This window comes from Heterodontus francisci, chromosome 24, assembly GCF_036365525.1.
Source record: "Heterodontus francisci isolate sHetFra1 chromosome 24, sHetFra1.hap1, whole genome shotgun sequence".
NCBI lineage: Eukaryota > Metazoa > Chordata > Chondrichthyes > Heterodontiformes > Heterodontidae > Heterodontus > Heterodontus francisci.
Genome location: NC_090394.1, coordinates 28,379,282 through 28,401,037, shown reverse-complemented (window position 1 = coordinate 28,401,037; position 21,756 = coordinate 28,379,282). Strand labels below are relative to the sequence as shown.

Sequence of the window (21,756 nt, the reverse complement as noted above, 5' to 3'; positions counted from 1 at the left end):
GTTGGGGAACATAGGGTCTAGTGAGAAGGAGGAACTGTATGAAATCAATATTAGTCAGGAAATGGTATTAGGGAAATTGATGGGATTGAAGGCCGATAAATCCCCAGGCCCTCATAATCTACATCCCACTGTACTTAAGGAAGTGGCCCTAGAAATAATAGATGCATTGCTGGTCATTTTTCAAAATTCTATAGACTCTGGAACAGTTCCAACGGATTGGAGGGTAGCTAATGTAACCCCATTATTTAAAAAAGGAAATAAAGAGAACAGGGAATTACAGACCGGTTAGCCTGACGTCAGTAGTGGGGAAAATGCTAGAGTCCATTATAAAAGATGTAATAGCAGAACACTTGGAAAACAATGACAGGGATCAGACAAAATCAACATGGATTTACGAAAGGGAAATCATGCTTGACAAATCTACTGAAATTTTTTGAGGATTTAACTAGTGGAATAGATAAAGGAGAACCAGTGGATGTGGTGTATTTGGACTTTCAGAAGGCTTTCAATAAGGTCCCACATAGTGTGCAAAATTAAAGCACATGGGATTGGGGGTAATATACTGGCATGGACTGAGAATTGGTTGACAGACAGGAAACAGAGAGTCGGAATAAACAAGTCTTTTTCTGGGTGGCAGGCAGTGACAAGTGGTGTACCACAGGGATCAGCGCTTGGGCCCCAGCTAGTCACAATATATATTAATGACTTGGGTGAGGGAACTAAATGTAACATTTCCAAGTTTGCAGACGACATAAAGCTGGGGGGGAATGTGAACTGCGAGGAGGATGCAAAGAGGCTCCAGTGTGATTTGGACAGGTTGAGTGAATGGGCAAATACATGGCAGATGCAGTATAACATGGATAAATGTGAGGATATCCACTTTGGCTGTAAAAATAGAAAGGCAGCTTTTTATCTGAATGGTGATAGATTGGGAAAGGGGAAGGTGCAACGAGACCTGGGTGTCCTCGTACACCAGTCGCTGAAAGCAAGCAATCAGTTGCGGCAAGCAATAAGGAAGGCGAATGGTATGTTGGCCTTCATTGCAAGAGGATTTGAGTGCAGGAGCAAGGATGTCCTACTGCAGTTATACAGGGCCTTGGTGAGACCACATCTGGAGTATTATCTGCAGTTTTGGTCTCCTTATCTGAGGAAAGCAGTTTTTGCCATGGAGGGAGTGCAAAGAAGATTTACTAGGCTGATTCCTGGGATGGCAGGATTGACGTATGAGGAGAGATTGGGTCGACTAGGCCTTTGGAACAAAGGTGGCAAAGAGGACTGGCATAGGATAAATACATCATGACTGCTGCCAGGGATTTGGGCACAGACCTGCATAATGGTTGGAAACCAGATGGATGGTGAGGAAGTGGAATCTCTTTCAGTTCAGAAAGATGTCACACTGGTGAAGTGGGACAAATGAGGCAGTGCATGTTGTCATGAAAACCCTATCTGCCAAATGGGAAATATTAATTTCATCAGTTGGTACCTTGGACATTTGCTGGATATTCTTACAAATAACTTCTTTTAAAAAGAGTAACTTGGCAACCAAGATGGCCACTGAAATTTACACTTGAAACACCAAAGGATTAGACTGGAGACAACATGACTGATTCAACCTAGCCAGAACAATGGGATGCTCTCTGATTAATTTACCTGAAGTGGCTTTATTAACATGATCATCAACAGCAATTGACACCCACTGACTTTGAAAGAGCCAACTCTCATCAAGTGTGACTGGACAGCTTGAGGGGTAAAGTCTTGAATATCAGAGAAACTACCAGAAGGACCTCATTAAAACAAAAATAGTTTGGGAATGTCATGTGATTGCTTGTGCAGCACTGGATAAACTAAGCTTTGTCACTCAAAAAGCAGAGAAGAGTAACTGAGAAGACATCCACAGAGCAGCTCTCTCTCTCTCCAGTCAGACTGCCACAGCCAGCACCTAGGGGACTAGAGTCAACATCCCCTCTTCTGCCTTCCGGAGCCTGAGAAGTAAGCTCGAACCGTGCACGTGGCCCAGCGAGGACTTCAGGGCTACAGTTTCAACTAAGGACTCTGGGGCTGATAAACTGTATTTAAATTTCATTTATTCCAGACTCTACTCCAACCACCAAAGCTATTTTCCTTCTCTTTGTAATCTATTTGTGTGTGTGTGAGACTCTCATGTGAATGTGTGCATGAATGCAGAGCGTATTTTTGTAATTTTAACCAGTTTAGAGTGTGAAGGATAATAAACTTACATCTTGCTTGTTGAAACTCAAGAAAACCTATCTGATTGGTTCTTTGGCAATGATATTCGAGGAACAGGAGCAAGCACTCACTGAGTTGGTAAACTCAATCACTGTGTTAAAAAAAGATAAACCCTGTTGTGGTCAAATCAGAGAAGGGGTTAAAGGGGAGCCTGAGACCCCCTTCTCACCTGGCCATAACAATGTATACATCTATATGTATACAACTATATGACTGTGTGCATTTAAAAGATAGACAGAAAGTAGATGAAAATCCAAAAGAAAATTTGAGTCTGAACTCTTTAAATTGGACTGCTTCCCACAGAGCTTATACTTTTATTTAATAAAAAATGTAAAGACATCTTGAATTCATTTTTGAGCTTTCTTCTTGCAAATGGACGCATCTTATCGTTATCCATTTCGTGGAAAGAGCCACCCACCCCCCCCCCACCCCCTCGAGACATAGTGTCCAAACCCAGCTCTGTGCCCATCGATAACAACTTTTCTCAACAGACCAAAACAAGACAAGTAGTCCTTATTGGTTGTAATTTGTGGCTGTTTCAATAGTAAGCAGAAGCCATCATTGCCAAGACCTGCTAATCAGTGCCTTTCTGTTTTAATTCTGTGACCTTAGTATCTGAACCGCATGCTGGATGAATGTACTGTTCAAGTAATTTATTATTTAGAGATACAGCACTGAAACAGGCCCTTCAGCCCATCAAGTCTGTGCTGACCAACAACCACCCATTTATGCTAATCTTACCTTAAACTCATATTCCCTACCAGATGTTCACCATTCTCCTACCACCCACCTACCTACACTAGGGGCAATTTTACAATGGCCAATTTACCTATCAACCTGTAAGTCTTTGGCTGTGGGAGGAAACTGGAGCACCCAGCAGAAACCCACGCGATCACAGGGAGAACTTGCAAACTCCGCACAGGCAGTACCCAGAACTGAACCCGGGTCACTGGAGTTGTGAGGTTGTGGTGCTAACCACTGCGCCACTGTGCCACCCTGTAATGGTTTACAAATTTGGGCATGCCCATTTTTGGGCTGGAGGGGGTGCAAGTAGGGGCATTAGTTTGGTAAATATCTGCTTTCATTGTTAGCTAATTCTCACTGGCTATTTCTCTGTGATTTTTAAATCCACATACACTTTAAGTTAATTACCTGACGGGTTACAATCCTCTGACTGTATGTTGAGGCCCAGGCACCCCTGATAGCGCCTTGGTCCTTGTTTCCGTGGTGGTCCTTGGTAAGTGAGGAAAGATGGGGGATTGGGTCAGGCGGTAGCAGTATTCAAGGGTTGGTGGTGCATTCGGTGGCCAGGCGAGGAGGGGCAAAGCAGCCCATGATCTTGGAAAGTGGGGTCAGTTTCAATATAAGGTGTCTCCCTTTTAAGCCGGAGACGAAGAGGAATTTCAATCTCTCAGAGGGTCGCTAATCCCCAGAATTCTGTTTCCCAGACAACAGCGGAGGCCGGGTCATTGAATACATTCAAGGCTGAGCCAGACGGACCCCTTATTACAAGGGAGTCAAGGGGGGGGGGAGGCGTGGGGAAGACAGGAAAGCGGAGACAAGGCCAGAATCAGATCAGCCCACTTCTCCTCCTGTTTCTTATGTCCTTATGTATGCCTGCTCCTCTGCACTGGACATTCAGCAAAATACAGGGGCCTTCCTGTTTGTTAGCGCCATGCTGTGGTGCACAAGACCAGAACATGGAGTTTGCTGTGTGCAAATTAGTTGTCATGTTACCGACATTACAACTGTGACTGCACTTCAACAGTACTTCATTGGCTGTAAAGTACTTTGACATGTCCTGAACAGGGAATAGCAGCAACATGTTGCACTATGGACATTTGACAAAATTATTGCCTCGGCCACGGACATGGGGGCAATTGATTTGTGTACAAAATGTATCGCCAACCTAATGCCATCAAAACACAGTGCAATTTCAAACACATTTCTGCCTATTTAGTGAGTACCTGGCATTGTTTTTGCTTGCACAAGTTTTCAATGTCTGCCTGCACACTTGATGTAGCGATGTGGAGAATCCGGATAGATGCCCATCTGTCAGGTGTGATCTTGATCTCATTCTCTCCCCTCTCATTCAATCTCTCCCTCCCTGTGTCAATCCGTATCACCTCTTTGTGACCATCTCTCACCCCCATCAACTCTCTCTCCCTCTCTCTCTCCCTGTCTCTCTCTGTCTGTCTTTCTCTTTCTCTCTCTCTCTGTCCCTCCACTTCTCTTTCTCTGCCTGTCCCTCTCATTCTCCCTATCCCTCTCTCTCTCTTTGTCCCTCTCTTTATCTCTGTCCCTCTCTCTCTCTTTCACACCCCTTCTCTGACAGTTGCAGAAATCAGGAAGACTCCGTCGAGCTGCTTTGTGTTTTTGCCCATATTTGTGTTCAGCCAGTTCGTAGTGATACTGGTCTGAGGGTTTTGGGACAAAGCGTAATGTTTTTGCCTGAAATTTGTAAGTTTGAACCAAGTCGTAGTGACTTTGTTTTGGGTAACTGGGAACAGTGGTCAAATCGCTGAAGGGTTCAGCTGGGAACTGAGGTGTCAATTTTAAGTTACTGCAGGAGGCTTTGTATTGAGGACAATTTTGTTCTATTCCTGTTTCAACTAACCATCGAGGTGTCTGTATCAGGGATATTATTGGATTCAATAAAACAACAATTCATTGTTAAGCCAGACCCTGTGTCATGTGAAATTTTGTTTTTGTAATTCCTGAAGTCCAAGAAATGTAGTAAGGGGGTATGGGAATGGAACCTCTTACAGCAATAAACTTCTTAAGTGGATAAGTATATCACAATATCAAATATTACTGAGAGATGTAACACATATTCTTATTTCTAACATAGAATTTGCTAATGTTACAGCAAACTTATCTCAGAATATCCACCAAAATTTAGAGTAAACTTATACCTTAAATGCCCTGTAGTTGAGAAACATTCTTGAGGGTACAACACTTCTAAGTGTTTGCCTCATAACCTTGCATTTTATACTATTTCTAAGGTGTCATATGACTTTTGCATTAAATGTGACTTTTTTGTGTTCCTTTTAAAATCTATATCGTTAATGTTTTACTGGAATTTGCAGTTTGCGAGTTTTTACCTGGTCAAAATGTTCATAATTGTGTTTATCTGACCTCTTCTTTCTGTGAGTACATTCCATTTATTGTTAATTACCCTTTCCATGGTACCCACAGCAACCTCCGGAGCCAACCTGTCTGAACAACAACCCCATAAACCAATTAAGTATTATTGCTACCTCTTACTGAGGTCACACAGGATATTTCAATGTATGTGTTTATCTTCCAAGTCCTTGGTAACAACAATTCTATTCTAACAGAGACCTTGAAATGTTTCACTCTACCATCTTAAAGGGGAACTTCAGTGAGGTCTGAAAACTAACCATTTATTCAATCTTTAACTCTAAAAGGCATAATACACTATTTCCAAATTCTACTTAATCAAGCCTATTGTACCTCTATTCCTTCACACACCTATAATGGTGATATTTTCAATTGTTTATGAAAATTAGCAAATGGCAGACATGCTGGATAATAACTTTGCATCAGTATTTACAGTAGAGGTAGAGGTAAGCATGTCAGACTCCCAAAGAAACTAATATTGAATTGGGTTTGAGACTGAACAGAATTAACATAAGCAAAATAACAGTAGTGAAGAAAATAATTGCAAAGAAGAGTGACAAATCTCCAGGACTAGATGGTTTCCATCCCATGGTTTTAAAGGAAGTAAGTGAGGACATTGCAGATGCTCTAACTATATTCATCTAAAGTTCTTTTGATTTGAGAACTGTTCCTTTTAGATTGGATATTTGCAGGTCACTCCGCTATTCAAGAAAGGTCCAAGAGGGAAACCGAGGAATTATAGATCAGTTAACCGAATATCTGTTGTTAAGGAACTATCTATGCTTTGGGGAGTCTAGGACTAGGGGGCATAGTCTAAAATTACAGCCAGACTTTTCAGGAGTGAAATTAGGCAAAAATTCCACATGCAAAGGGTGGTAGAAGTTTGGGATATTCTTCCACAAATGGCAACTGATGCTGGATCAATTGTTAACTTTCAAATTGAGATTGATAGACTTTTGTTAACCAAAAGTATTAAGGGATATGGGGCAAAGGTGGATATATGTAGTTAGGTTGCAGATCAGCCACAATCTCATTGAATGGCAGAACAGGCTTGAGGGGCTAAATGGCCTACTCCTGTTCCTATGAACTGAACTTCCTATCCCATGTCATCTGCATCACAAAGACTGCCTTCTTGCACCATTTTAATATCGCCTGTCTCCAGCCTGTCTCAGACCATCTGAAACCCCCTACTCCATACTTTGGCTACATCTAGACTTCACTATTCAAATGCTCTTCTGGCTGGCCTTCCATCCTCCATCTTCTATAAACACATCCAAAACTCTGCTCTACTACCCATATCCAAACTCACACCAAAATCTGATCATCCATCACCCCTGTGCTTGCTGACCCACACTGTGCCCAGCTCTGTCAACACCTCAATTTTATAATTCTCATTCTTGTTTTCACATCACGCCATGACCTATCTTCTCTCTATATCTAACATTCTCTAGGCCTACAACCCTTCAAGATCTGATGAAGGGTAACTGACCTGAAATGTTCTGCTTCTCTCTCCACAGATGCTGCCAGACTCGCTGAGTATTTTCAGCACTTTTTGTTTTTATTTCAGATTTCCAGCATCTGCAGTAGTTTGCTTTTATTTTACCCTTCAAGATCACTGCGTTCATCCAATTCTGGCCTTGTGTACATTCCCAACCTGGTTCGCTCCACCATTGGCGGCCGGGCCTTTAGCTGCCTGGGCCCCTAAGCTCTTCAATTCCCTCCCCAAACTTCTCTGTCTTAACCTTCTCCTTTCAGAGGCTGCTTAAAACCTACATCTTTGACCAAGCATTTGGTTACCTCATGTTTCCTTCTTTGGTTCATCATCTATTTTTTGTCTGATTATGCTCCTGTGAAGCCCCTTGAGATGTTTTATAGGTTATGTGCATTATATAAATGCAATCTGTTGTTGTTCATTCTGCCTAAAGGAAGGGCATGGATAGATGCTCTTATATTCTTTTAATTTGGATTCCAAAGCATGGACCCAGAAAGTGCAGGTGTGGTGTCAAAATGTGCAGATGAAACCAAATTGGGAGGGATTGCTAATAATACGGTCCATGCTCCAAAAGTACAGGAAGACATAAACAGGCTTGCAGTGTGGGTGGATAAATAGGAAATTAAATTCATTATAGTAAAGTGTGAGGTGGTTCATTTTGGGAGGGGGAATAAGGAGGCCATGAATTCCTTCGAAGGTAATAAACTAAATGACGGAGGGAAGCGTAGTGAGCTGGCAATAGATGCATAAATAGCTAAAAGTACAATCTCAACTTGGCAATGCCCAAAATAGTGCAAACAAAGGTAATGAGCTTTGTCTGGAGGAATAGAAAACAAAAGCAGGGACGTAATGTCATTTTAGACCACACTTGGAGCACTGTGTGAAGTTCTGGTCTCCTTATGATGAACAGGATATTGAAGCACTGGAAAAAATGCAGAAAAGATTTACAAGGATGTTACCAAAATTAAAAGGATGCACCTATCAGGAAAGATTGAGCAGGCAGGATCTTTTCTCTGGAAAAGAGGAGACCTCATAGATGTCTTGCAAATTATGAAGGAGTTTGATAGGATTGATGTACAGTAACTGTTTCACCTTGTGGGTGAATCCAGAAGAAAGAGGCATGAATGTAAGAATTTCGGAAGAATTTCTTTACAGAGTTGTGAGGGCCTCTTGTACCTCCTCCCCTCCTTGTTTCCGATTTGTTTGATATACTTTTCATCCCTTGAATTTCAGTGTTGAAGATGGACACAAGCCCGAATGTCTGTTCTCTCCACTGATGCTGGCTGACCTGCTGTGGGTTTTGACTTTTTCCCATTTGCTTCAAGTTTCCAACATTTACAATGCTTTGCTTTTTTCAAATTTGTCATCTTATTCTATTTGGATTCCAGCGTGTTGATCCAAATTCAGAAACACTCGCTCTATTTCAAGAGTGTTTTCCAGTGAGCCACAGAACCATTTCATAATGATATTCCAAGAAAAATCCTGCAACGTTCTTTCAATACAATGTAGCCGAAACATGATATTGTACTCAACAATTTTAAATTTATTTGAAGTTTGTTAGACATGCAATGTTGCTTAAAAAGCAGTGAAAATATATGTGACTAATTTACGAAATTTTTTACAGACAAATTTCCTATAGAAAACAATGAGTATATTGGAATGACTGACTGTCCATAGTCAAATAGTTTTGCAATCAATAATTCCTTTCAATATCCAAGGTTAAAATACATTTTTGCAACATTCAATTGATCAGACATTAATAGTTGACAGATATTTTCCTATTGAATAATCACTCTTATCGTATCTCTGTTGAACAACAGTGACTCTCCCAGTCTTAACAATTGGGGATAGGTTATAGATGCTTATCAGTGTATCCTTATTGTTTTCTCCCATCCTATATATTTTTATTGAGTGTGTAAGTTTCAACGTATTTTCATTTCATTAGTCGTGCAAAATTCTAATTATCTTGAGTTTGAGATGTACATTCTCCTACACATTTTCACAGCTCCACATGGTGCGAGTGCTTTATTCCTTTGAATCAGCATTCACTCGTGGCATGAATTTCAGAATTATGGGTTCTTTAGAATGCAACACTCTTGTAACTTCCAGTTCTAATGTGATCTAGAATAGAAAGAGTAATGGTGATAGGAAGTCAAAAGATGGTTTGACTGCAGTGATAGATGGTCCTGTTCCATCTCATTATTCCCTGTCATCAGTATTCACTTCAAAAAACAAAAAAATAAAAGCAACCTCACAATATTCATTCACACCTTCAGATAATTTCTATATTCTAGAATTCTCACCGCTGTCTCCTTGCACGGCACAAAGGTCATGCGTTGCAAGACTGAAGCCAGAGCCATCTTCATCGTAGGTTGGGCAAATCGCATTCCAATGCAGTTCCGAGGGCCCATCCCAAATGGCAGGAAGATATAAGGATCCCGAGACTCCCTATTCGCTTTACTGAACCTAGTGATATTGGCAAAAGCAAAACAAGTGAAATAGATCAGTCAAACTTTCTTATAGTTTGCATTTATCAAAAAGATGGTTGGAGAATACCACAGTTTGAAACTGCAACTATAGATTTGTCCCAGCAACTCCTTCACTTACTGATGTTTCTTGAGTTGCTGTTGCACACTCACTGGGTGCCAATCCTGAGAACTGTGATCCCAGACTGTGGAGTGTTGGTAGACTAATCAACTGTGAACAACAGCAGCACAGCCAAGGTTGATCCTGTCCTCACCTGACATCCAACTGTGTGGAGATCTATTTCAAAATGGTAACTCGGGTGCCACGCATGTCATAGGACCCCACATTTGCATTTGAAATGAGCCGACTACCTAAACAGTGCTGGGCCCTCAGAAATTGGCAACAGCCTGATTGTTGTCGGAAACAGGGAGCTGAGGAGTTCGGATAACAAGCCCAAATTGAGATCCTCACCTTTGACAATTGCAATGATTTCCAGGATGACTGTTCATGTTAATTTACAATCAAAATATATCTCTGTCTCTATCTGGTTCACAGTATCAATTTCCCATCATTCAGTTTAATGTGAAAATCAAGATTGTATGGAACTCTCAGAAAAGAGGATCGAGAAGGAAGATTGCAGGAATTCAAATCTATGCTTTGGTCATCAGAGATTTGTTTTTACAGGATCACAAGATAGTTAGGGATGCGAAAGGCTATTTGGCCATCACAATTCATCTGCTCAGTCAGATCCTAAACAGGTCGCACAGTGGTGATGTCACTGGACCAGTAATCCTGAGCCTGCACTAAGGCTCAATTACACAGGTGTTTAAATCCCACCATGGCAGCTGGGGAATTTTAATTCAATTAATTAATAAATCTAGAATAAAAATCTAGTCTCATTAATGATGATCATGAAACTACCATTTTGTCATAAAAACCCATCTGGTTCACTAGTGTCCTATATGGAGGGAAATCTGCCGTCCTACCCAGTGTTACGATCGAAGCAGAAATGATGCACTGTCAATTCAGTCGCATCATTCCACAGATTGCAGCATATTATTAACGTTTTGCCACCCAACCAGAAAACAGCCAAATTGAACCTCTAGTAATCTCCAGAATAAAATAGAGCAAACCAGGTATCGTTAGACAACAACAAATTAACTATTTATTTAAAATTAAATGTTAAACGCTATTAAGAACCTTATAACTTCTTACTTTAACCTAACTCCCCATTCATACACATGTCAAAAATCAACAGTTAACTGGTTTCTTTTTTGAAAAATTATGTTTTAAAAATTAGCTGTTTATTGAGAATAAATAAATAACTGGGTTAACACAAGAAATGCTGGAAATACTCAACAGGTCTGGCAGCATCTGTGGAGAGAGAAGCAGAGTTAACATTTCAGGTCAGTCGTCCTTCATCAGAACTCACTGACCTGAAACATTAACTCTGCTTCTCTGTCCACAGATGCTGCCAGACCTGCTGAGTATTTCTCGCATTTCTTGTTTTTATTTCAGATTTTCAACATTTGCAGTGTTTTGCTTTTATTAAATAACTGGGTTGTTAGTCTTTGTGGGTTACGTTCCTGATAGGTGAGGTATCCAAATGTAAAAATAATCAAATGCCACTCAAAATCTCCATGCAGATTTGATGATGCAGTCTCTAAGTAGATAGGCATTCAGCTGTAGCAGGCATCACGCAGTTCTTTCGACAATGAGCACAGCAATAGGTCTACTTGAATTTTTAAAATCGTCAGTCGCTTATATTTAATGAAGCATTCTTTCATTAGATGGACACTCAAAGTACTTTGGCTGCAGCAGGCCTCAAACAGTTCTTTAAACAATGAGTATAGCAATGGGTCCACTCCGATTTTGAAACCGACAGTCTCTCAGTAGAAACTTTACTGCAAATTCCAGCAAACTCAGTCAGTCAAGACAGAGACAATCTTGAAACAAAGACTCTTAGATTGGAAGTAAAGAAAAGGAATTTTGCTACCTCCAGCAATACAAATGGTCTCTTCAAAGGGTTTTTTCCCTCTTTAAGCAATTAACATGGCCTGTAGCTCATTGCAGAATCTCTGCTGAGAGAATTAGACAGCTCTTTCCTTCAGTAAGCATGCTTACAGGATGTTGCCTGGTCTGGAGGGCATTAGCTATGAGGAGAGATTGGAAAAACTCGGATTGTTTTCACTGGAACGACGGAGGTGGAGGGGCGACATGATAGAGGTTTACAAAGTTATGAGCGGCATGGATAGTCAGAAGCTTTTTCCCAGGGTGGAAGAGTCAGTTACTAGGGGACATAGGTTTAAGGTGCGAGGGGCAAAGTTTAGAGGGGATGTGCGAGGCAAGTTTTTTTACACAGAGGGTGGTGAGTGCCTGGAACTTGCTGCCAGGGGAGGTGGTGGAAGCAGATACGATAGCGACGTTTAAGAGACATCTTGACAAATACATGAATAGGAAGGGAATAGAGGGATATGGGCCCCGGAAGTGCAGAAGGTGTTAGTTTAGGCAGGCATCAAGATCGGCGCAGGCTTGGAGGGCCGAATGGCCTGTTCCTGTGCTGTACTGTTCTTTGTTTGTTCACTGGTGTCTCTCAAAAACTGTTTTTAACTGTTTTTTGCACATAGTTAAATTGAAACATTATACCATGTGACCTCCTCACGCTCCTGCAGTTGGCTAGGTAACAAGTGCAGCTGGAACACTGTGCCTCTTAGTTTTTAAAGGCACACCCTGTTTTTAAACAGAGTGGTAAAGGTACACTGCTTTAATCCGAGGAGAAAATAAATACAGTTCAGTGACACCAGTCTAGCCTACATGTGACATTAGACCCACAGCAATCTGATTGACTCTTAACTACCCTCTGAAATGGCCTAGCAAGCCACTTAGTTGTATCGTTGTATCAAACTGCGACAGAAAAGTCAAGTAAGAATGAGACCAGACGGAGCACCCGGCATCGACCTAGGCTCTGGAAATGACAAAGGCACACCCTGTAGGAAGGTCATGCCTCATGTCCTGGACTGGAATTCCACTCACCTGGTTGTTGAATTTTAATTAATGTTTCTGCCTTAAAGTTGTAACATTGATCTTGCCCCAGTCATTATGAATGAATGAATTTTTATCACTTCCAGAAGGGGAAAAAAAGCATAAAATGCAAAGAAGTAACTAGCCCACTAAGTAGAGTACAAAGTCTTTTATTTTAATAGCCTACTCGGGTATAAAATTGAAACCCGACCTGGGCCCGACCCAACAACAGCCAACCCGAACCCGATCCGGGACCGTGTCCTTTAATTTTTTTTCGCACCGGACCCGACCCAACACAAATATCGCAATAAATTTAATGATATCAAACATGTTATTGTGCTTTACCTTGTCCAAATGTTAACACTTGTGATCCTGAGGCATAGAACATAAGAGCCAAAACATTATGGTAGAATTGTATAAAACACGAGTTCGGCCACAGCTAAGTACAGTTCTGGTCGGCACATTACAGGAAGGATGTGATCGCACTCGAGAGGATACAGAGTAGATTTATATGGATGTTGCCAGGGCTGGAGAATTTTAGCAATGAAGAAAGATTGGATCGGCTGGGGTTGTTTTTGTTAGAACAGAGGAGGCTGAGGAAAGATTTATTTGAGGTGTAAAAAATTAAGAGGGCCCTAAATAGAGTAGATAGGAAGGACCTATTTCCTTTAGCAGAGTGGCCAATAACCAGGGGCATAGATTTAAAGTGATTAGTCGAAGGATTAGAGGGGAATTGAGGAATAACCTTTTCACACAGAGGTTCAACCAGTAAGGGTCTGGAACTCACTGCCTGATAGGTTGGTAGAGGTAGAAACTATCATCGCATTTAAAAAAATACTTGGATATGCACTTGAAGTGCTGTAACCTACAGGGCTATGGACCAAGAGCTGGAAAGTGGAATTAGGCTGGATAGCTCTTTTTCACCTGGCACAGACACAATGGGCTGAATGGCCTCCTTCTGTGCCCTAAATTTTTCTATCTTCCTATGTTACACAATGCAGAGACCTTCAATTGCTCTACAGTAGGCAGGATCAAATTACACATTCCTGACAAACTGCTGGGTGTGTCTTGTCAAGGAGACCAATCAGAAATCTGGCTGGGTGTGTCTTGTCAAGGAGACCAATCAGAAATCTGGCTCAACCTACTTGTCTTGTTGGTGCAGGAGATGGACAGGAGGAGGGAGGTTCTTTACCCACAGGGGACCAGGAGGCCCTCCAGACAAGCATTAAGAAGGCAATGGGAGTAGATAGCCATTGCAGTCAATGTGAGCAGACTAGCCCCCAGGACCTGGATGCAGAGTTGCAAGAAGTTCAGTGACCTCACTTGAATGGTCACGGTTAGTGAATGCATCTTTAGATGCCACATCCTTGCAACTGGACCACTAGTGTCAGACACTGCTCCATTAAACACCCACCCTTCACTCAGCCAGAAACAATCTCTATCAACTACCACTCATAACACACATTCATAGCTTCACCTCATTCTCACACACTGACACTGCTGCAAGCCTCACATCCACATCTCACAGCTTGCTATTCAACTGTGACAGGTACATCGCCCAAACACATTGCGCCGCATTCACTGACCTATTTCCCTCTCTCACAGGCACATAACCGTAGACAGCAGCACCTAACCGGCAGGGAACAACATGTCTTCACCCCGCTGGAGGAAACAGTGCTAGCAATCTTTGGAGTGGCATTGCTGAGGCCATGGCCAGCAGTGGGGCTGAAACTATTGCAGATGACAATACATTCTTACTGAATCCACTTTCTCACATCCCACACCCCCTCATCCCACAATCTCTTCTGATTTACAAGCTGCAGATGGTATAACCATGCACCTCCTGTTTTCCCCACCTTCCCTCAGCGCAAACAGTATATTGTGCCTTTCTCTTTTTAGATACCTAACAACTGCCACTTGGCCATCCTTAAATACAGGGGTGGTTCCAGAGAACTGGAGAATTGCAAATGTTATACCATTGTTCAAAAAAGGGTGCAAGGATAAACCGAGCAACTACAAGCAGTCTGTTTAATCTCGGCGGTGGGAAAGCTTTTTGAAATGACAATCTGGAACAAAATTAACAGTGACTTGGACAAATGTGGATTAATTAAGGAAAGCCAGCACTGACTTGTAAAAGGCAAATCGTGTTTAACTAACTTGATTGAGTTTTTTGGTGAGTGAACAGAGAGGTTTGATGAGGGTAATGCGGTGGATGTGGTGAATATGGACTTCCAAAAGGCATTTGACAAAATGCCACACAACAGGCTTGTCAGCCCATGGAATAAAAGGGACAGTTGCAGCCAGGAGTCAGTGGCGTGTCCGTACACAGGCACCAGTGTCCGTAGTAAACAATTTTGGGGTCCTTGACTGGTAATTTCATAGATGAGAAATTCCCCATTAGCTTCTTCAGACCGGCTTTAAAAAAAAAATTGCAAGTGTCAGTTTCAGAGCTGACAGGTTCTGAAGTAGAACAGCACTTCTGAACTTCAAGCAAATTCATGGTATTCTGGTGTATTCTGATTTTTTTTTTAAGTCCACCTGAAAACCACAAATCTGTCCAACATTCAAAAGTGCTGTTCCTGCTCTCAGCAATAGTCTGGGAGAAGGTGAAGGAGAGAGAGAAAGAGAGAGTGGGGGTGGGGGTTACAGAGACAGAGTGGGGGAGAGAGAGTGGCAGAGGGAGAGTGAAGGAGAGAGAGTCTGGGGAAGAGAGAGAGAGATTGAGTGAGTGAGTGGGAGGGAGGGGGGGGGGAAAGAGAGTGGGTGGGAGTGAGAGAGAGTGGGCTGGAGAGACAGAGAGTGGGCTGGAGACAGAGAGTGGACAGGAGAGCTGGCGGGACAGAGGGAGAGGGCAGAGAGCATGGGGATGACACAGAGAGGGGAATGACATGGAGGGGGGTCAACACAGAGAGAGGGGAAGACATGGAGGGGAGAAACACAAAGAGGGGGACGATACTGGGATAAGCAATACAGAGAGGGGAGGGAGGAACACAAGAGGGGACAACATGGCGGGGACAACATTTGGGGGACAACACAGAGGTAGGAAGACAGAGAGTGGTGACACAGAGAGAGGGGGGGACACACGGGGTGGGGGGGGGGGGAGAGAAAGAGAGACAGACAGACAGACAGAGCGAGGAGGGACAGAAAGCAATCAAGACATCTATCTGGAAAACTCTGCATCACTACATAGTATGCAGGAAGACACTGACTACTTTTGCAAGCAAAAAACTGCCAGGTATCTCACTAAGTCATTGTCCAACATAGTGACGAGAAAGTAAGTCAATAATGTAATCTTCTCATTTAAAGCTTCTTCACAAAAATGCACATTTGTTGTTGTTTTGATTAATAGTAAGATTTTTAATGCCTTTATCTTTCTGAAATTGTTTCGCCATCCCCTATGTAAGACAAAATTGTGGCTCCCCACACAAAAAGGTTGGACACTGCTGCTCCAAGCCTTTAACCTTGTGTTTTAAAATAACTTAGCAGCTAGGTTATTTTAAAATACAAGTTTAAAGGCTTGTGTTATGTAAACTCATTTTAAAATGGCAAACATCAATTAGGGAATATCCGGATTTTGATGCTCTGGCACGCATTACTATTACTTGGGACACAAGTTCAGTGACATGTTGAAAGTTACTGGACTTTCATTTCTAAATAAATGTTACAATTCTGTTGCTATCCATTTGGAATCACACTGTCCCAGAACTTGTATTAAGAGGAAAATAGGCATGTAAATTCAAGGAATCTCCAAAAGTGAGCACTAAAATGTTCCCCAAGAATACAAAAGTAAGGTGATATTGGTGAAAACAGGATACTGCTGACCCATATACCGTAGTTAATAAACATCATGGGGCAGGACGTCAGAAATGCTCCATCCATCAATATTGGCGACCACGCTCTGGAAGTGGTTCAAGAGTTCACCTACCTGGGCTCAACTATCACCAGTAACCTGTCTCTAGATGCAGAAATCAACAAGCGCATGGGAAAGGCTTCCACTGCTATGTCCAGACTGGCCAAGAGTGTGTGGGAAAATGGCGCACTGACACGGAACACAAATGTCCGAGTGTATCAGGCCTGTGTCCTCAGTACCTTGCTCTATGGCAGCGAGGCCTGGACAACGTATGTCAGCCAAGAGCGACATCTCAATTCATTCCATCTTCGCTGCCTCCAGAGAATACTTGGCATCAGGTGGCAGGACCGTATCTCCAACACAGAAGTCCTCGAGGCGGCCAACATCCCCAGCTTGTACACACTACTGAGTCAGCAGCGCTTGAGATGGCTTGGCTATGTGAGCCGCATGGAAGATGGCAGGATCCCCAAAGACACATTGTACAGCGAGCTCGCCACTGGTATCAGACCCATCGGCCGTCCATGTCTCCACTTTAAAGACGTCTGCAAACGCGACATGAAATCCTGTCAGTTGCCAGCGTTCGCCAATGTAACAGATAGCTTTAATAAACCTTAATTTATGATGAACAGTCTGTGATTCCTTGACAAATTCCATTCTGCTTTTGCAGTTTTATAAACTGTCCGGGAAGACATAGTAAAAATTTATTATGTTTCAATGACCATGTTAGAAACAGTCATTAACTGATTTTTGTTGTTGTGAATTGGATTAAAGGACAAGTTTTACAAGTATGTCAAAGATCAGTAACTGCAATGTTACTGCATTTACTATCCAGTTTGAGGGCAGATAATCTGAGTGGCCAATGTCATTTGAAAGTTGTCTGCATCATATAATTACACTACCTTACAAGTACACCCTTGCTAACAGGCAAACGATTTGGCTTGGACATAAATTGGTTAGTCTGGAGTACAATCTTACAGCTAGTGACTAAACATTTTGTAATTGAATAATACATGCAATAACAGCCACTCAACATTTTGCAGAAAAGCTTTGTGTTAATAATTATCTTGTCAGAGGTGAAATGGAATCGATAGTGATGAACTGAGATATAGACATAAGCGAATTTAAGAGAATCGCTATATTGGAGGAACTGAAGGGTGCTCTTTATTTGTAATTGTATTTATCTAATTTTGCCACTAGCTTTGGTGAGCAAATGACATTTTGTCCATGAGAGATTCTGTTGTTTTTCTATTTTCGAATCCAGGACAGACTTTTGTCAAGGTGAATAAACTAGTCTTAGTTTAGGCTACCTACCATTAAGTTCTCTGTTCCTTCCTGCCCCAGTCTGCTTTCTGTTTTACATTACTCTTCTGAAGTACATTCTGATCCATCCAATAAAATTCTCCTGGTTTGGCATTCACTACCCTTTTTTAGATGCCCTGTCTTCAACACGTATTACAAACAGGTGGCAAAGTTGCACAAACATTGACCATGGGCTAAATTGTCTTCTGACAACATCAGTGTGAGAAATAGGCCATCTTCCTATTGCTGATTTTCCTACTGCCTCACCTCAATAACCACAATAACAATCCTCTCCTTAAGTTTCATGGTTTATTGGATGAATTTGCACTCCTGACACCTCCAAATCCAATAAGGCCCATCTACCACCCTGTGACATGATGTAGTCAGCTCTATTCTGCCAACAAAAGTAATTCGCATTGGCATTGCATACTATTTTCCGTGCTAGCTAGCTAATACAGTTGTGCTGCTACCCATTGATATTTGTCTGCTTAGCTACTTTATTTATAAGGAGAAACGTGTTTTAAATCGGAATGTGTTTTGACGGCATTAGACTGGCTATACACTTTATATACAGATTAACTGCCCCCATGTCCATGGCTGCATCAATAATTTTGTCAAATGTCCATGGTGCAACATGTCGGTGCCTATCCTTGGTTGCAGCATGGTACCAAGTTGGCTGAGTTTAAGGAAACAAAGAGTAGTGATGAATGGTTGTTTAATGGACTGGAACAAGGCACAGAGGGTGATTTCTGGGGGTCAGAACTAGGACCACAGCTTTTCTTGATTTATATTAATGTCGTGGACTTGGGAATGCAGGGCACAATTTCAAAATTTGCAGATGACACAAAATTTGGAAGTACTGAAAACTGTGAGGAGACAGTGATGGACTTCAAGAGGAGATAGGCAGGCTGGTGGGATGAGGGAACATGTGGCAGACAAAATTTAATGCAGAGAAATGTAATACATTTTGGTAGGAAGAACGAGGAAAGGCAATATAAAATAAAGGAGACAATTCTAAAGGAAGTGGAGGAGCAGAGGGTCCTGGGGGTATATGTGCATACACTGTTGAAGGTGGCAGGGCAGGTTGAGAAACTGGTTAAAAAGACAAATGGGATCCTGGACTTTAATAATCAGAGGCATAGAGTACAAAAGCAAAGAAGTTATGGCGAACCGTTATAAAACACTGGTTTGGCTTTAACTGGAGTGTGGTGTCCAATTCTGGGCACCACACTTTCGGAAGGATGTGACTGTTTTAGAGAGGGTGCAGAAAAGATTTACAAGAATGGTTCCATGATGAGAAACTCCAGTTACGTGGATAGATTCGAGAAACTGGGGATATTCTCCTCAGAGAAGAGATTAAAAGGCGATTTGATAGAGGTGTTCGAAATCATAAGGGGTCTGGACAGTAGACAGAGAGAACCACTGCCCATTGGCAGAAGGACTGAAAACCAGAGGACACTGATTTAAGGTGACTGGCAAAAGAATCAAAAGCAAAAGAACCAACAATGACATGAGGAAAAACATTTTACACAGTCTGTGGTTAGGATCTGGAATGCACAGTCTGAGGGTCTGGTGGAGGTAGATTCAATCAGGACTTTCAAATAAGAATTGAATAGGAACCTGAAGAGAAAATATTTGTAGGGCTATGGGGAAAGGACAGGGGAGTGGAAGCGGCTGAGCTGCATTGCAGAGAGCTGGCATAGACTTGATGGGCCAAATGGCCGCCTTCTGTGCTGGAACCAATCTATGATTCTATGAGATAAACTTTGAACAAACTTTCAAGAAAATTTGTTAAAAGTTAATAAACCTTTATTGAGCCCACAAGCTCTTGCACGGACCTTTGTCAGATTCCTTTTGGAGGTTTTATTACAACATATATCTGGGCTTCTAGACATGGAAGAGGTTAGTCAGATTTCGCCATGGTTTGTATTAATACTAACATTACAAGATGATGATATCTGAAGCTATCTCAACTGGCTCTTTCTCGGTGGTAGGTCATTTCTGTGGTGGTAGGTGGCTCTTCCAATACAAATTCCAACATCCCCAAAGTGCTTTTACACGTGCTGATAAGTAAGAAAACTAATGGTGCAGGTTCAGTTAAAAAATAACAAAATTTTCTTGATGGTTAAGTTCGTTAACACACTAAACAGTAAAGTCCAAAATTTGATGTTTGTTCAGTGCTGAGTTAGTTGGCCTCAGTCAGAGTTGTGAAAACACTGCTATATTTTGAGGCTGCTTTAATCTGTATCTAACCCGATGCTGTACCTGCCCTGAGAGGGTTTGACAGGACAGTGTACAGGGAGCTTTCCTGTACATCTAAACCGTGCTGTACATCCCTGGGAGGGTTTGATAGCCCAATGTCAGTGGAATTCAATCGAGAAACATCGCTGGTATCTGCTCTTGATCATTATACTTGCTGGAAAGTAGGTGTGTATGTTGCTATTCAAAGAGAACATTGTTCTGTCCAGTGCGAGTGACGCTTTGACATAGACAAAAGTCATTACTACCTACCTTTCAGGTCTGAACTCCTCAGGTTCTGGCCAGTATGCTGGATCATGGTGCAGGACGTAGGCGGGCACCATGACTACAGTCCCTTTTGGAACGGATATCCCATTGAGCTGGACATCTTTCTTGCACACTCTGTCAATACGGGGTGCAGGAGGGTACAGTCGCAGGGTTTCAGATATCACCATTTCCATATACTCCAACTGCATCACCCCATCATATGTGGGAGGAGCCTTCACACAGAAAAACACTTTAACAACTGAACAGGACATTAGTTAAAATGTGGGTGGGAGGCAATCCAGAAAGTTAAAATATTTTGTCACAGGGCAGGAGAAACAAACATTCTCTGTTATTGTGTATTGGTAGAGAAGATAATTCCACTTGTGGGGAAGACCAGAACTAGAGGCCATAAATAGAAAAGAGTCACTAATAAATCTAAAAGAGAATTCAGGAGAAACGTCTTTACAGAGACAGGTTAAAATGTGGAACTCGCTACCACAAGGAGTGGTTGAGACAGATAGCACAGATAGATATGTTAGTGAGATTAGATGAAGGATGGGAGGAGACTCAGGCAGAGCATTAACACTGGAATGGACCAGTTGGGCTCAATGGCCAGTTTCTGTGCTGTAAAGATTGTGTAATACGTCATGAGCACAAAACAGAGCAAAGACCACTCAGTGCTTTATATTCATAATGACAATCAATAAAAGGCAGAGGGCAGAGCTTGACATTGTGGGCACTGTGTAGATTAGGAGGCTCAGCACATCTGTAAATGGACTTCAGCTGCATCTATTTGGGTTGGAAATGTTGATGCCAGCGTGTTACTCAATCACATTCAATTCATTTTAGATAAAAACACCAAGAACCGAGACTAGCTGATTAATATACAGTATGCATGCTAATAAAATCCAGGCTTCTCCATACTTACCTCTTCTCACAGATTGCCATCAGTGATGTAATGTTACCCAAAGAGGTGGACACTAAGGAATCGTGGGTCAGGAACGTCAGATTATGCAAGAGGATAGGATGGAGTAAGTTAGAGCCAGACAGCAGATGAGGTGAAAAAAATAGGAAAAATACATTGTAGTTCTAAGACACAGGATTAATACAATAATTGGAATGGGTGACAGAAACTGACAGTCTGGGGTGCAGGGAGAGAAATATATGGAAGAAACTACTAGGTTTCGTACAGGAATGGCCATTCTCCCATAGCTCACAGTCGGCTATTTCAGAGCAACGCAGAAAGACAGAGAGCAGATTGTCTACTTGCCGTCTGTTACGGGTTAATAATGATGAAAGAAGATCTAAATAGGTGAGTGGGGCTGTGGAGAAAAGAACAAAATAACTCAATAAAGAATGGCTGGGGGGATGGGAATGCAGAAGGAAATGAAGATGGGATCTTGGGCTTCATAAATAGAGGTATTGAGTATAAAAAAGCAGGGAGGTTTTGCTAAACCTTTATAAAGCTCTGTTTCGGCCACAATTAATGTATTGCATCAAGTTCTGGTCTCCACAATTTAGAAGGATGTGAGGGCCCTTGAGAAGGTGCAGAACAGATTTACCAGAATAGTTCCAGGGATGGGGGATTTTAGCTACAACGTTAGGTTAGAGAAGTTGGGCTTGTTTTCCTTGAAGCAAAGTAAATTGAGGAGAGATTTGAGAGAGGTGTACAGGATTATGACCAGTTTGGATAGGGTAGACAAAGAAAAGCTGTTCCCATTAGCTGATGTAC

At 42.0% G+C, this 21,756-nt stretch overlaps 1 protein-coding gene across 1 annotated transcript in view; it reads right to left on the bottom strand.

Moving 5' to 3' along the window:
* Positions 1-8,531: 8,531 nt before the first annotated feature.
* LOC137383270 (cytochrome P450 3A21-like) overlaps positions 8,532-21,756 on the bottom strand; it is a 59,862-nt gene continuing 46,637 nt past the window's right edge. Inside the window, exons 11-13 of the mRNA XM_068055812.1 lie at positions 20,031-20,257; positions 9,187-9,349; positions 8,532-9,004 (exon numbers count right to left, since the gene is read on the bottom strand). Coding sequence (XP_067911913.1) covers positions 8,909-9,004; positions 9,187-9,349; positions 20,031-20,257 — 486 coding nt within the window. The 3' untranslated portion in view covers positions 8,532-8,908. The remainder of the gene's footprint in view (positions 9,005-9,186; positions 9,350-20,030; positions 20,258-21,756) is intronic.